Source organism: Phyllopteryx taeniolatus, chromosome 13, assembly GCF_024500385.1.
Source record: "Phyllopteryx taeniolatus isolate TA_2022b chromosome 13, UOR_Ptae_1.2, whole genome shotgun sequence".
In the NCBI taxonomy this organism is placed as follows: domain Eukaryota; kingdom Metazoa; phylum Chordata; class Actinopteri; order Syngnathiformes; family Syngnathidae; genus Phyllopteryx; species Phyllopteryx taeniolatus.
The window spans coordinates 4330785-4347795 of record NC_084514.1 but is presented as its reverse complement, the minus strand read 5'-3'; the positions used below and the strand labels follow the sequence as shown (position 1 = coordinate 4347795).

Genomic DNA, 17011 nt, shown 5'->3' with positions numbered 1-17011 from the left:
CCGCCTACACAAACATTTCTTATGTAACCTGGAAATGCTTGTGGCTTGGGCGCATGCAGAATGACAGAGGACACTTTCCTGAGAGGAGCGCTTCTTCTGTCGCATCTCTATTTACTACTCTGGTACTCTGGATGGTTTAAATATTGTCAACAAATGCAGGACAACAGCATTTCAAGTCTGTTTCATATAACGTATTAGAACAATTGCCTAAGTCGTTTTTGAACATTATTGGAAAACAAGGAAAAACACAACAAATTCAATTCTGAGTCACAGACAAAGAAAAAACAATTTTTAGCATTTTTTTTTTGTTTTAAATATTGTGACAGTAAGTTAAAAATGCCTTAGGCAATAATGGTATTAGGCTAACGATAAGATGTAAGGATTCTCTGTTTACTAATGACTGAAAGGACAGTCGGGAACCACAGCTTTGTCGAACTTCTCTCTGATGTCGACGCCCTGTAGTGCCGTTGGTGTCTCCTGTAAGGAAAGAGACACAAGTGCACCTCATGCTCACATGCTCTCCGTATGCTAACTGCCACTCAAACATCCTCATTATTGTAAAAGTATCTGTAGCCAAGGATCGACCTGCTCAGCCTGTACGCGATATATCGCTGCCCCCCCCCGCCGAGATGAGGAAAAGGTGCCGTCCAGGGCAGTCTGCGTACACTGGCCGGGCGGCGGGAGACGACAGTATCTGCAGCCAGACTGTATGTTACCCAAAGTGGATCCTTGCGCTTGTTTACAAATGCAATGTGATCACTTTTATAGTCCAGTAAAAGCTGTCCATTTTTCCACTTTGTCATCCAGAAAATTCCGAAAATCATATGGGGAAAGTTCTGGCTTTTAATAATGAGCGTGCCACATGGTATACACGTTCGCCATCATTTGTGATTTCCTAGATTGCAGAAAAATGCACTGAACACAATCCAGGAAAAAGAGAGCGCACCGAATGTGTCGCTTCATCTTATTCGCCCCTTGTTGATTCATGGTGTGGTTGTGACAGAGCCACGGCACAATTGTGATATACTTATAAAGAGCTGTTGATGACAGACATTATTATTTGGAAAACATTTGCTTTTATTGACGTTGTACTTATTTTGTCAATCATTTTCTTCAATAAAGAGCTTTGGCAGACCCTGTTTATGTGCTTGTAAAAATAAATAACACTTAACATTTTGTCCCGCCGAGTAATGCAGTAGCCTGTGAGAGGCTTTGAACATTTTTGACACGAGATTGAAATTGGAATTGATTTTAACTTAATTACCTTAACATAATTTGTTTTCTATACAGTTTCTGTAGTTCAGGTTCATGGGGGAGTTGTTCTTGCTGACGTAGGGCGAGAGACAGACTATATCCTGGACAGAATATCTGCCATTTACATGACTGACAGAGGAAGTCTTAAAAAACACTGAGAGTAGAGTGCCCCAAAGGACAATTGTTTTTTTTTATGTTGGGTAAAATCTTTCTGTTTTTGGTGACACAAAATCCATACTTCATGTGTACAGAAGGCTTAAAAACCCAGACAATACATATGTTTTGAAAAATCCCTCGTTCGAGTCGAAATGTCTGCCACATCAGTAAACCTGATCAGAACCAAGTAATTTGTAATGACACATGTACAGCAATTTCCCTGTTGCCAAGCATATCGCTTAGTACACACATGACCACACAAGATTAAGATGTAGATGTCTATGTCTACACACAAAAAAATTAACATACGCTCCGTATTAGAACTTCTTCAGTTAAACTTTGTGGCTCACCAACGTGATCTAATTTCAAGAGTCTCAACAACAAACTCCATTAGAAGACATGAGATCTCTGTGTAACGTTCATAATCTTGGGGACCAGGCACATATGTTATGAATTCAAGGCCCTCAAATCCTAGGTTTGGAGGATATTTTATCAGTTCTTCAGCTCAGTGTTACTCCACAACTAAAGCGTGAAAATGAATCGGTCTCGGAGCACCAAGACAAACAGCTAAATATAGCCCAGCGTGGAAATAAACAACACTTTTCTGGGAGGTCTCCTGGGTTTGAGAAATGGTGAAAATGACATCAAATAATCCTTTCGTGTCAATTTTCAGAACACATCGTCGTAAATCACTTAGATTTGTATCACTGTGTTTGTGTTGGTGTGGCACAAAACGTACTGCGGTTTATCTTCAAGTTAACGCTGGAAGCCTGTGGCTCAAAGTGGAAATCAAGCCTTTAGGATCAAGTTATTTCATGGTATGAATGAGTTTTTGCCACCGTCCTTACTTAAAGTATAACGTACAGCTATTACGAGGACATTTTCCAGCTCCGACCACAGAGCAGGCAAATCACCAACACAGTGCCATTGATTAGTACAGCAGCAATTTCTCAGGAACACTTTAGTTTAGCTACTCTTGGCACACACAAGAAAAACAAGTGCAAGGGCCCGTGGTCTTGCTCCTGCAATTTTTTGGGTTTCTACCTATCTTCCTCAGGTTACAGTCTTCAATCAAGTTGTCACGACAATCAAGGGATTGTTGGGCCATGTCTCTTGGAGAAAGGTGTCGTTCTCGAGAAAAAGATAGCAAACCCGCCGGGGACTCCTCTTTGTCTGCAAGGAAGCGGCGGCTTGTGCCAGGGGACAAGCTTTCAGTCTCGACAATAGCGAGGCCTTGAGAGCTTGGCGACGATGCGGGTATGCTACCAAATCGCTTGGTAGCACTCAGGAATGTTGTTGGGTTGAAGAAGTTCTTCTCATCTCCAGATCATGAAACAAGGGTCGCACTCGGTGAACTCCAAAACATGCACTCTGAATTCGGTCAAAATACAAAGCTGCTGTCTTCTGTCACAGAATGGCACTACTCACCATAAATTGAATCCGGCATGCTGTTGACAACATTGCCATATTCATTGAACTATCACATGTCCTGAATTGTGTACATGCCAGGCAGCTCGTCCCATCTATTTGGTTGCCGTCAAGTTCCCGCTCTCTCTCAAATTCTCACTGAGGCCTTTCCCTATTGCAATGAACACATGAATGAAAGCGCATTAGTCAAGATATCACTCACCTACCTGTATGTAATTTCAGTCATTATTATATTACAATGTCATGGTAAGATGTAGATGCACTGTGTTTTCTAAGAGTTTCAACAAGAGAACTCCATGAAAACCATCATGTTGTAATTTCACGTTTCAGTAGCTCAACCCTTCCACATTTCAAACACCCCAGTGAGTCTAAGGACACTGTTTCCAAACTTCCAGGCACGTGCAGAGACCTCCCTTTGCACTCTCTCACATCAGGGGAACAAATCGAGAGACGGGAAACCACAAGCTCTTTGAGCATTTGAAACACACGCCTACTGCTACCATTCAATATGACATTTGCCCAGTAGAAAGCAATACCATGCCTAATGGAAATCGTTAAGCCCTGCAAGAGTGTTATTACAAGGGCATAACCTGACTGCAGACCTTCGACAATATTTCAACACCCTATTTCCCATTGGGACCTACAGCAGGATCACTGCAAACAGCCACATAACTCTGATGCTACTGGTGTTAATGCAGTGAGGGATCTTTCGGCACTCTGCAATGTTAAACAAAACGAAATTATTATTATTATCATTATTTGTAAACCAGTGGAGACCTTGTCCATTTACATGTGACATGAAAGGTCTTGGCTACACGTGGGTGTGAAGTAGAAAGCCTGAATGCAGTCTGTGTCCTCAAAGACACATTTTCGGCGAAATGGTAATTATCTCAGGGGGATGGAATCCAGTGTTGTTTTTGAAAGAGTGATCATGCCCGACTGACAGTATGTCGGTTTTCAATGTTTACGGAGCGCTTTAAGGTCCAAATGAATGGCCAACTTCAGTTCTCCATTGCACCTTGAAAGGAAAAAAAACATGATCATCTTCAGTAACCTGTTAATGTGGACTGACTGACACACCCGCTACCAAAAACACAGATGTCTCCAATCACAGACAAGAACATACTTAACTAATCTGTCCAGGAACAACAGTCGGTTTTGTCATTAGAGGACATATCCTTGGCCTTGTGACATGCAGCCATCCGATGCTGAGAGACAGGTAGTCTATGTCCTGCTGTCTGGGGACATCTTTTGATTATAGTTTTGTGTGGGTTTAGAGGAACTAGATTTATTGACTTGCCACTAGTGGAATAAAATATATCCAAAGAACATGACATGACGCTGTTCTTAGGTCTACAACCCTGTTTAGACTGATAATAAAAGAATACAAATAAATACAAAAAAAAAAAAAAAAAAAAACCTAAAAAGCTCACAGCATGGCTCCACCAGCAGCTACTATATGTGAGTCAGTCCACCGATGTGGTCAATATAGGAAAAGACCAACAGTTACTGGGTGGATTAGTATGCGGTTGTGTGCAAACCTTCTACGTCCAGGCAATAACATTACAACTATGTAAGTGCTATTCAGGCTACTTTTCTTTAGTGACAATGCTGGGCTGGTATGAATGAAGAACTTTCAAATGCAAAAATCTTTTGAAAACCCATCTATTCTTATGTATAATAGATCCCGTTTGCTATAAAACCTTTAGCTATCCTAAACCACCATCTGGCATTAAACATTTTTTTTTTAGAACATTGAAATTAAAAATATGTTTTAAAATGCATTTTAGTATCACAGCTAACAACAAATAAGCAAACATACAAACAAAAATGGAAAGAGAAACAAACAGGCTTTTTAAATGCATCGGAAGGACTTTGTGAAATTGGGTGAAAGTTTTAATAGCACAGTGGGTTAGGACATCAAACATTCAATTCTTCTGCTAAGCTTCGTTAACAAATCAGTAGTAAAAAAATGATCTATTTTGCCCATAGCTGATATTATCTTAAAAGGTTTTTAAAAAATGTTGTCTTTATTTTTCTCAGGTTTCTGCGCCTCCCATGAACTCCAACCTCCAACGGAGGGGCTACTTAAACTTTGTAAACCTGGTGACTTACTGTCAAAAAAGTCTGCAGGATCAGAAATCATGTCATTGTGGGCATGAATTAGAATGTTGTTATCATTACTGTACAATTTTCATATGGCTGTCAAATAACTTCAAAGATATGACTATCAATAATTCCACCAAATCTTTATTTTGATTTGATTAAATTTTTTTAAACCAAAGTGGTAACATTACTTTCTTCTTGGGTGACAACAGAAAAAGGTGATAATAATATTCATATCATTTATTTACAAACAAATGCATCAGATAAAACAAGCCTCACAGTGTTTGTTGGATGTACAATCCTCTTTGGACCAGGAGGACCCTGCCATGAATTTGAGAGAAGCAGATCATCGCGTGGCAAAGAATGGGTTTTTGTGTGGCCAGCGGCTGCCGAAGAAGCTTGTTTAAACAGACGCACACAGAAAGACTTAATGACGGTGTTGACAGCAGTCATACGAGATGTCTATGGAGGCTGCCGTGCTGTGGTTGTGAGGAGGCTACAGCTGCACACAGTGAGGTGGGGGGATGTTGTGGTCACCTTCTCTTTTTGTAAGCTCCAGAGAAATGAGCAACACAGGATTCCTCCAAAATGTGACTTTGGTATTTTCTTTCCCCCAAAATATCCAATTCAACGGAATACTCAACGCTGCGGCAGCGTGCTCGTTGTTATTGCCAACTCAAATGTGTCCGAGGTACAATTTTCTCCAGTGCTGTCTCAATTCAACACAAGTGCATTGATATTGAACAGGGCAGACTAAATGGGTTTGTGTTTTCATTAGGAGCTGTACATATTTTGAATACATTGTGCTGATTAATCACAGAAAAACTCTCCAAAGACAAGGGTGAGAGGCGGTGTACACCCTGGCCTGGTAGCCAGCTTATCACAGTGCGCATATAGAAAAACAAGCATTTACACGCACAAACACACCTACAGGTATAGAAAGTTCTTCAATTAACCTAGACGTTTTTAAATTGTGGGAGGAAGCACGTGGAAAACCTGCAAAATCCACACAAGGAGGCCGGAGCACAGATTCAAACCACCAACTTCAGAACTGTGAGGCAGATGTGAAAACCCCTTTTTTCCACCATGCCACCACATACCTGCAAACTGCTTTCTAAGCAATATCTACCCAGTTGTGATCTTTGTTTGCTTTTTATGTTTGGGTGTCACGTTTCACATTGCCATTGTATCTGACAATCCTTACAATCCATCCATTTTCTGAGCCGCTTCTCCTCACCCTGGTCGCGGGCGTGCTGGAGCCCATCCCAGCTGTCATCGGGCAGGAGGCGGGGTACACCCTGAACTGGTTGCCAGCCAATCGCAGGGCACATAGAAACAAACAAACAACCATTCACACTCACATTCACAGTCATGCCTACGGGCAATTTAGAGTCTCCAATTCATGCATGTTTTTGGGATGTGGGAGGAAACCGGAGTACCCGGAGAAAACCCACGCAGGCACGGGGAGAACATGCAAACTCCACACAAGGCGGGGCCGGGGATTGAACCCGGGTCCTCAGAACTGTGAGGCTGACGCTCTAACCAGTCGGCCACCGTGCCGCTCCTTATAATCCAAAATACTAATTATAAGACTTGTACAAGCAGGCATATGACATGGCTGGAGAAAGAGGTGCCGAAAACGAGAAAACAGGACACGCTCCTGTTGGTGATTTAGGACGTCGCAGCACCTCCAGGTCCTTCACTTTCCAGCCTCTAAGAGAAGAAGATGAAATACTTTTGGACAGACCGGGAGACACTGGCTGCCGTCTTTAATGCGCTTGCCTTGAAAAGAAAGCCACTGAAAATCTGATTACAAAAATCTGTTTCACTTTATCTCAAAGGTCAATTCCCGTTTGTCGCAGCTGCAGCACTCCTACAATGCAATCAAATGAGTGGTTTCAGAATAGGCCACCTGTTTTCAATTGTGAATGAATTGTGATGCAAACAGGTTGAGTCCCAATAAGACAAAAAATATAGTATAGTATATCTTATGGCGCAAGCAGACCGCAGACTATTATGCAGCCAGATTGAAACACACCAATAAATTTGAAATCTCAGTTCATAGTGTGGGAAATAAACAGTGTCAGCAAGTCATCTTCTTTTCATGCAATAGAGGCTTTTCACATCCCCTCAGTGTCTAATCTTAGCTTGATCTGGCCCAACCAGTAACTACGGGGTTAACGATGGGTTGGACATAAAGATGAGAAGTTGCCCATGTGTTTAGTTTGGCACTTCACGTCTCTGCACTGGTCACATTATCTCTCCCCAAAAGTATGAAAACTAGTGTGAACTCAACACCCCCCCCCCCCCCCCCCCACCTTTATAAATGGAGTACTTTTTCCTTTTTTTGTGCTTCTTTAAAGGATTCATGTGCAGATGCTGCAGTACACTGGAGAACGGTAATCAGCCCTGAGGCTACCACAGCGTGACAGTCGGCCATTCTCGTTTGTTTCCGGGAAACGTGGATTGGCAAGGAATGGGTCGAGGAAGAAGCTGCTCAGTTTTGGTTCAGCTGTGGATCCAGCGTATTTTCATTTACCAAAGCACATTGCAAGCCAGTTTTGCTTTTTTGAGTTGTGCCATTAATGAATAAAAAGTTCAAGTTGCTTTTATCCGTGAAGAATGTGGTTCTAGACCTGCTCCATATGCAAAGTGCACTGAGATAACTTTTGTTGTGAATTGGCATAATTTGCAGTCGGCGGTATTGGTGTGTAGCATCGTAAGTAAAGACGTAACGTAAGGAAGCATCGATGTCCAATCGAATTGTGAGGTTCTTAACAATGGCCAGCCCTGACGTTGCCACAATCTGTGTTTTGTGATTTTGATTATATTTAGTTTCATGTTATGCCAATAAGATCCCTCCAGCCAACCAGGCGTGCGTCATTGTCTGCTTTCTTTCAGTCTGTGTCTGTTCACTGATGTTGTTGTCACGTGTCAACGTATCGCTAGTTTTGTCATCTATGAGTGTTTTTTTGTTTTGTTCAATTTGTGTTTCTTTGTTACATCGAGTCTTGATTTTCTGGGACTTTGTTCATTTCTTATTTAGATTTTTCCATGATCTTTGTTCGCCTTTTTTGGTTCGTGTAAATAAATACTTTTTCAAGACTCCTGAACTCCCGCCTTGTCTCCCTGGTTCGCTGTACTTAGGTCCACCACCTTTTTGCCACTACACAAACCTGCAAACTCTGACAAATGTACAAAGTATAAAACTGTTGATATGCAAAATAGCTCTACTGCACATTGAAACTTGAAAATACAGACATTAAAACAATGTATCTAAATGTGCTAATAGTGTAGTCACATTCTGCAGTCACATTTGAACAACCGGCCACAAGACTGGAAGGTAATATCCAGCGTCTGCAACTAACAGTACCGCTGAACTTTTGCAGAATGATCATCATCCTATTCAGATTCCAAAAGACGACCAGGAGAACATTTGTGCACATGTGACTTTTGGGGCTTAATGAGCGTAATTCATCAAAACACGCTCCTGTCAAGTGCGCAGATGTGGGACTTAAATTCCAGCCATTTTCATGCCACTGATAAATTCAAACAGCAGTCAGTCAGAGCAGCGTGAGTCATCCTTTTGGGCTGTCTGACTCAAAAGCATCTGCTTCCTCATGTACTCCCCTCGTTCCCACCGTCTTCCCAATGGTCAGTCATTGTTCACGTTCCCATGCACATGCAGAAAAATGACAAACACTTGTGAGCAGATCTAAAGTGATTTGCAATTTCTCCAACTAAAATGATAAGTGTCCCCTTGCTGCATATTGTCTCCAAACACTCCCATACGCCGATGAACCATGAGTGCTTTTAAATCATCCCTAAATCATGCAATATTGTCTGCCCTAGTGAGAACCATCATGTGCAGACTGTTGCTCTTGGAAAGGAAAGGCCTGACTCTTTCATGAGGTGGAAATAAAGAGACTCCTTCTAATGGCAACAACAAAAATCGATAAGAAGCCATATTGATTGGAAGCATCACACAAGGAACACTGCTGGGTGCTAAGGAGGACCAGATGATGGGCCGAAAGAGTTTTGATGATGGCAACAGCAGAGCGAAGCAGCAGATGCTGAAACTTGTCCCGCTGCATTGAACCCTTTTGTAACGTTTGTCTCAAATTAGATCAACCACTAATTAACAGTGACTTTACTGACTCATCGGTTTGGATTGGACACTGCAGAATTTTGTCATGGCAAGGAATGGGTGTGATAATCCCCTGAACGGGAAAGACCTCGAGTGAGACCGGGCTTGAACAAAATGACCTCAGTGCCAGAAAAGCTTTTCCTGTTACGATCCTGGTGGACTTGGAGCTACTTCCTTCCCTTTCTCTTGGGTTCTGGATATAACAGCAGGTGAAACTACTATAAAGAGTCACACTAAGGTGAGAATAAAAGTTAGCCTGTTCTACAGACATTTGCAGTGACCCTGTATTGGAAAACAGTGGTTTATTGTTGACGATGTTGGTGATTGGTTGTTGTGTATGTTACATCAAAAAAAGTTTGGGATAGTCGGCTTTTGGGTGAAATTTCAGCATGAAGCTAAATTAGAATATAACCTTTACAGGTGAACTTAATTCACATTCTCTAAACTTTTAAATGCACATGTCCAAATTGTTCAATGTTTCAGTATTTTTTGCACAACTTGCACCAAAATTCATTTCGAAGGCTATCCACTTGTATGCCTTTCTGTGACTCGTCTAGTCTCTCTGTTGCAACTTGCTGATGACACTGTGACACTTTAAGCTCATTAGCCACTTCCCTGTCACAACATCCCATTTGAAGCCTCGCAGTAAACTAAACTAACTCTAATTTGTTATCAAATTTCACCAAAGAACTACAATTTTAGGGAGTGAGTACAAAGAACAACAGAAACGTTCAAATTGTGTTCCTTTATTTTTCCCCAAATTCGTCTACCTGGTCATGTCCGCCCACTTAAGAGTATTGCTTATCAGAATTCATGTGAGACTATCATTTCTGCTGCCAAGACAAGATAAAAAAAGACATTTTCCAGCAAAGTTTTTCAAATCTCCTGACACCAATTTAATATCTACCTAAAATTTAACACTGACCTCAGTACAGTATATCATAAATTTGCCACCAACACAGCTTCTCGGACGTTTGCGTGATAGCAAGCCTAAACCAAGAAAGTGTTTACGCCAATGAAATTGTTTCCGGCAAAGATATGAAACAATCTTTTGAAATTAATCAGCACTTTTTGTATTGAATCAAAGCTGGAGGAGTCTCAAAGGAGAAAAGTTGGCGAAAATCAGTTAGCTTTTAGTGCTGCTCACAAGAGTGCGTCATTAAGACACTGCAAGTACAAGTTGTAGTTCAATAGAAGCTTGGTCAAGTGTTTCCAAAATACGCCATACTATCCACTGAAAATATTTACTTGAAGCAGTCGCAGAGGGAAATGCTCAGCTGGTATTAGCACTTAACAATTCAACACAAGTCCAATACAATGGTGTTTATGTCATACAATCACAAATACTGGTGCCAGACATGTGGACCGGACTTCAAACTGCAGAAATTACTACATACAAAGGAAGAGAGAATGTTTCTGTAAGTTCCTGAACAGGAAGACCGATCAAAATTGGATATGATTGATTTTTGTTGCGATTTTAATGACAACTTTGGAAGAGCCTCAATGAAGCAGTGAAAATGTTAACTTGGGTTGCACAGTAATTGACATGGCAGTCTCTGCCCGGATTTACAGTACTTTTCATTGACACAACTTTATTGGTGGTGATTTGAAGCAACCCATACAACAAGAAAATCACAGATATACAGTAAAATATGTATGATAATATTACCATATTTCAATATATCTTTTGTTTTCATGTTTTGGGACAGGAACATTTTTGTCTGAACGTCCTGTTTCAAGTATGTATGTATGTATGTACAAGTTGTGTTAAACATAAATAAAAACAGAATACAATGATTTGCAAAGCATATTCAACCTATATTTATTTGAATACACTAAAAAGACAAGATATTTAATGTTCAAAGTGATAAAATGTATTGTTTTTAGAAAATAATGATTAACTTAGAATTTTATGGCTGCAACACGTTCCAAAAAAGATGGGACAGGTGGCAAAAAAGACTGAGAAAGTTGAGGAATGCTCATCAAACACCTGTTTGGAACATCCCACAGGTGAACAGGCTAATTGGGAACAGGTGGGTGCCATCATTGGGTATAAAAGGAGCTTCCCTGAATGACACATTGTCATTCACTAGCAAAGATGGGGCGTGGTTCACCTCTTTGTGAACAAGTGCGTGAGAAAATAGTCGAACAGCACAATGTTCCTCAACGTACTATTGCAAGAAATTTAGGGATATCATCATCTACGGTCCATAATATCATCAAAAGGTTCAGAGAATCTGGAGAAATCACTGCATGTAAGCGGCAAGGCCGAAAACCAACATTGAATGCCCGTGACCTTCGATCCCTCAGGCGGCACTGCAACAAAAACCGACATCAATGGGCTCAGGAACACTTCAGAAAACCAATGTCAGTAAATACAGTTCGGTGCTACTTCTGTAAGTGCAACTTGAAACTCAACTATGCGAAGCATAGTAGAGTTTTCTCAGTTTGAACATTAAATATCTTGTCTTTGTAGTGTATGCAAGTAAATATAGGCTGAAAATGATTTGCAAATCATTGTATTCTGTTTTTATTTATGTTTAACACAACGTCCCAAATTCATTGGAATTGGGGTTGTATGTACTGTATGTACTGTATGTGTATGGTGTATGTGGAAAAATTCTGCCAGGAAGACTGCAGAGAAGGTCTGCATGGATGTTGCTGAACTTCCTGCAATTGACGTCATGTAATTCTTCGTTAGCCTGCAAACTACTTGACTCAAAAGCTCCTCTGCTGGTTGAAGATTAAGTATTGCACTCCATTTTGTCTCAATTATTGAATTTACCTACAGGGATTATAATTAGAATTAAAATGAAAAAAAAAATAAGTTAACGTGCATTGACCAATTTGACAGAATCAACAGAATCCTTAATAGTTTTCAAATTAATTGATTATCATGCCCAATTATGCCCTGCTCATGGCTGGTGGACTCCAGGGTATACCCTGCCTCATGCCCACAGTCAGCTGGGAAAGGCTCCAGCTCACTTGCGACCCTAATGAGGAAAAACAGCATAGAAACTGACTGAATAATAGTGCATAAAAAGGGTAAGTGTGCACAGTCTTAATTTAAGTTAATGTATTGGATCAATGCGTGCCCAATTACATTCTGTGACTTGATGCAAATTTTGCCACTGAATCCCATTAGACGTCTTATTAAACGACTAAAAGCAACAATTTATGGAGCTCAGCGATATAATTACATTCTCCAGAAGTCATAATACCACTGCCTTTTTCCACTTGATTTGTTTTGTTTTGAAAAATGAGGCCAGATGAAGCAAAGAAAAACTTTGGGCCGGCCTACTAATACTGCTTGAAAGCATAAAAGAGGATGGAGAGAGATCTGCTTGTCTCCAGGAATTTTCCACTGAGACATGTGGATAAACATCAAGTGGAATGGGTTTTCTTCGAGTAAAGTGACAGTGGGCAGTGACAGCTCCAGCTCACGTCTGCACCACCACTGCCTGCACGGACCGAACAGAAGGGACAGGAGATTCCAATGGAACCCCACTAATAGGCTGCACGAGGCCAAAGGAGCTTCTTTAGAAGGAAACGTGGAAGGAAGGCGAGATGGACCAAGACAGAGAGCTGCCTGTCTTTGGGGCGAGTGGAATGGGAAAAATAAACACAGCGGTTTTTAACATTCAATAATGGAATCTACTCGTGTGTGATTCACAGCCTTGACAAAAACTGCGACTCCCTTTTGTTTTCATTAAACATTTTTCAACTATTCAATAAAATAAAAATATAACAAGCATTCGCTCCGAGTTGCTACAAGGAGGGCAAAACAAAGTCGACCACATGACAAAGTGCAGCTGGCTTGAGTTGGCGGTTCAACTTTTTGGAGTTTCTTGAGTTTATTTAGGAGTCAACTATTTTGACCGTCAAAACTAATGAGCTCATCCTCAAATAATCCTGTAGAAAAGTTTTGTTTGAAACATTTACAACTAGCTTCTAATGTCCATCCATCCATTTTCTGAGCCTGCTTCTCCTCACTAGGGTCGCGAGAGTGCTGGAGCCTATCCCAGCTATCATCGGGCAGGAGGCGGGGTACACTCTGAACTGGTTGCCAGCCAATCACAGGGAACATACAAACAAACAACCATTCGCGCTCACATTCACACCTACGGGCAATTTAGAGTTGTCAATTAACCTACCATGCATGTTTTTGGGATGTGGGAGGAAGCTTCTAATCTCACAAAGAAAAAATATAACATGAAGTATTGGAACGCTGATTTTGCTTACTGACAAGTAAGCCATATTTTACTCGAATTCCAATTCACTAAAAAAATGATGTGTGAATGTACATATGTTGTCACTCAGCCAAAATGTGAGACAACTAAATGAATTAAGTAGAATATTTCTTTATATTGACTCATAAAACAAGTCGGCAAGAAGTGAATGCTTGTAGAAAACCACAATGTACTGTGCATCAGTAGAAATGGTTTACAATACTATATATGTATTAACGCATTAGGACGCTAACGTTTTTATTTAAAAAAAAACATGAAAATGAAATTATGAAAATTTAAGGGTTATTTGTAGCATTAGCCATGTTTCCTCCTCTCTTCCACTTTGCTTGGCGTTGTTGAACTAGCATTAGTGGTAGCCAAGGCTTGCTGCGGAAATTTATCTTCAATCAAGTCAATAAGAATCCAAAAGAAATTATATTATAGGGTAAATATAAATACTGTATACCGTTAATTGTGACACATCAAAACTCTAATGAAGCGGTGGGCAATCCTTAGTGCTCAAGGGCCACATTTGACTGTTTCAAACAGGCAGACAGTCCAGGTCATTTGTAGTTGGGGGGGGGGGGGGGGGGGGGGGGGGAAGATAAAGAATACAAAACTAATAAAAAATCGAAAATATATTTAAATTAAACAATTTTAGGGGGGAAATGCCTAAATGAATGCAACGAATATTACAGGTTTCTTGATAATGTAAATGCTCAGTGGACCTTTAAAAAGAACAAAGCGGGCAGTACATGGCCCGCGAGCCATGCTTTGCCCACCGTGCTTTAATGCCAGCTGATACCAGATATTTAATGAGTTTAGCTCGTCTGTGGTGGCTAAAAAAAAAAACGTCAAGATTAATGAATGGGAGTTTTTATGTTTCAGAATCTTAACTATACTGACCATGATGAAAATTTACGACAAAAGTGTTAGGATGTTGTCATTTTGGGTTGCTCATTTCCACCATAAAGTTGAACTTAATACATCATTATTGCAGGGATCTTTACAGAAAGCATCCATAAAAGGGCAAAAGGGAAGTGATGTCGTCACTTTGTAATGACCGGGCAGCTGGCCTTGTGTGGAGTGTGTCCTGGGTGATATTGCATGATGGAGACCAGCTGCTAACTCAGTGACTCATTTATACCTCAGCGGGGAGAAGCAGAGCAAGTGAGAGAGAGAAATCAGCTCTCACCTTGCAGAGGAAGAGCAGACACTGCCAACTCCATAGCCAGCTTCACACTTATGAAACAAATTGAATTCTTTTTGCTTGACCAGAATTCCTCTTGGTTTCCTCAGCTTTCAATTTAATTGAAGAAATAATTGAAATATACATTTTTGAAATCGTAATTTGTTCTATGACTGAGCTCATAACTCAATTTATTAGTATCGCAAATTGGGTTGCCGAACAGATCTACATCGGAAGCTTGCTTGAAATGGGAAAATAAATAAATACAAATAAAAAAAGATCAAACGATGGCTATAGAGGTGCGACAATTAATCGATTAATCGACAACTAATCAATTAACAAATTAATCAACAACTATGTTGATCATAGATTATCGTTTGGCGACATTGTTTAACTTAAAATGATCCAAATCCTCTGATTTCAGCCTCTCAACAGGAAATATTTTGAGATTTCTGTAGTCTTCCATGAAAGCAGACTGATTATTTTTGTTTGTTTGTATTTTTAGTATTTTTTTCAGTCATCTACTTTTGGATTCTACATACCACTGTGAAAAGGTTACACACACACACACACACACACACACAGCACATACATACACAAAACAAAGAAAACCCCATAAACATACTGGACACAGTGGAAATCAGGACAATAATTTGTTTGGAATTCTAGATTAAATGTAGTTATTAGTTGTTCAACCGCCAAATTGTTCAAGTTCCAGTGGTTTAAAGTAATCAAAAATATGTATTTTTTAAATGATTATTGATTGATTTATTATGGATATGAATATTATTAGACTGACTATGACTACCTCATAATGATTGCAGGGTGTCAAGATGCACTGTTCATTCTGCTATGGAGTCGAGGAGTTTCATGATCTAATAAGATAACTGCTGGCACTTTAAGAGAAATTGTCACTGGTGGGCATCACAACACACTTTAACCACCATTTAACTTGCCCAGCTTTGTGATGATCATTTCAAAAATAGTTGCAGTCAGATATAGGGTGTCTAATGCTGACCTCCAAAGATTTTCTAAAAGCTAGATGGCTGGAACTCCCTCCGTATGTCTGCTCTGAATCATTTAGTTAGTCCAAAATGCTATTGCTATTCTAACCAGAAACATCCGTAGGTCAAACATTACTCTCGCTTCCCTCAACAGGCCATTCAGAGTCAATTACAAGATCCCGCAGATGACCTTTAACACCCTGCCTGACCTCAACCAAATCGCTACTTGGGATGAGCATTTGACAAGCGTTTCCATGGAAGATTACCAATTATCCATCCATTTACTCATCTGAAATATATATACACCATAGGTAGCGGATGTACATAAACATGGGGGTTTGGTGTCATGCTCAAGAGCACATGGGCAGAGTTCAGCGGGTAAACTGGCATTGGCCCAAAACCAAAACGAATCCAAATGTCCATACTTTCTACTCCAGAGCCGAGTCCATTGCATCAGACAGGATGTTAGTACGTTGCCTTGGTTTGATCTGAATGGATCAACTGACTGGAATGCAGGCATCATTGTTATCTGTGCTTTCCCTGCTCCCATGGCTGAAATGTTCCAAAATAATAACCAAAGTTAATCACATGCTCTTGAAAGTTCTTAACACAATTCATCACAGCAGTGAACACGGTGAACACCACTGTCGTTGTCCCTATGCTCGGTGGGAGTCCGACCTTAGGACGTGGTCACAGGTTGAATTCTTAGCCACTCATGGCTAGCATGACAAAACTTGAACATTGAACTTATTTAAATCAGTAAAAAAGCATTTACACATTCACAGGTATTGCTCATATACTAAAGTGAAATCTCATTCCGCAGCTATGCCGTTTGTCAAAGATGTTAGTTTTACTGCTTTGAGGTGATAAGTCACAGCCGAGAGTCTGGGAAGTGACTACATGTGAGTCTGCATGGAAGTTTGTGAACATGATTCCAAATGATAACAGTTCGGACTCTGTTCAACATAAATACAGTCCGTCTGATATTATTTACCGCTTCTCGCTTCTGAGAAGGAAACTCGTACTGTATCATCATCATCCTAAGTAAAATACCAAAGCAACAGTTGTAACGATCACCCAAACCGGACGTCTTCTTGATCCAAATAGAAGCATGAAGAAAATCACTCCCGGAAAAGTTACAATGAAACCCGTTCACCAAGTAGATATTGATTTTAACTAAAAATTTGGCCAGTGTATGAATATATTTTGGCGTAACCATACTAGGCATGGGCCGGTATCAGATTATGATGGCGTGAAAACCGTGAGCAAAAATATTGCAGTTTCATGTTATCACGGTAGGGTAAACACAGCTCTAAAATGTATTCTTTTGAAATGTTTGGGTAAATAACAACATTTTTTTCCATTAAACATGCTCCATAGGTACAGAAAATGAACAATTGAATTTATAAAAACGAAAATCAAAATGTAGTACAAGTACTTATTTCTCAGAAAATGAGTAGTTACTTTTCTGCTCTTCTCTGCTTTGTGAAGTAACATC

The 17011-nt window shown here is 40.3% G+C and overlaps 1 protein-coding gene across 3 annotated transcripts in view; it reads right to left on the bottom strand.

Moving 5' to 3' along the window:
- LOC133488185 (KATNB1-like protein 1) overlaps window positions 1-17011 on the bottom strand; it is a 36187-nt gene that overhangs the window by 12344 nt on the left and 6832 nt on the right. For 2 of the 3 annotated variants that reach the window (XM_061795758.1, XM_061795757.1), the window contains exon 3: window positions 2839-2989. The exons of the other annotated variant lie outside the window; for it this stretch is intronic. In XM_061795758.1, the coding sequence (XP_061651742.1) occupies window positions 2839-2857 (19 nt within the window). In that variant the 5' untranslated portion in view covers window positions 2858-2989. The remainder of the gene's footprint in view (window positions 1-2838; window positions 2990-17011) is intronic. 3 annotated transcript variants of the gene reach the window in all.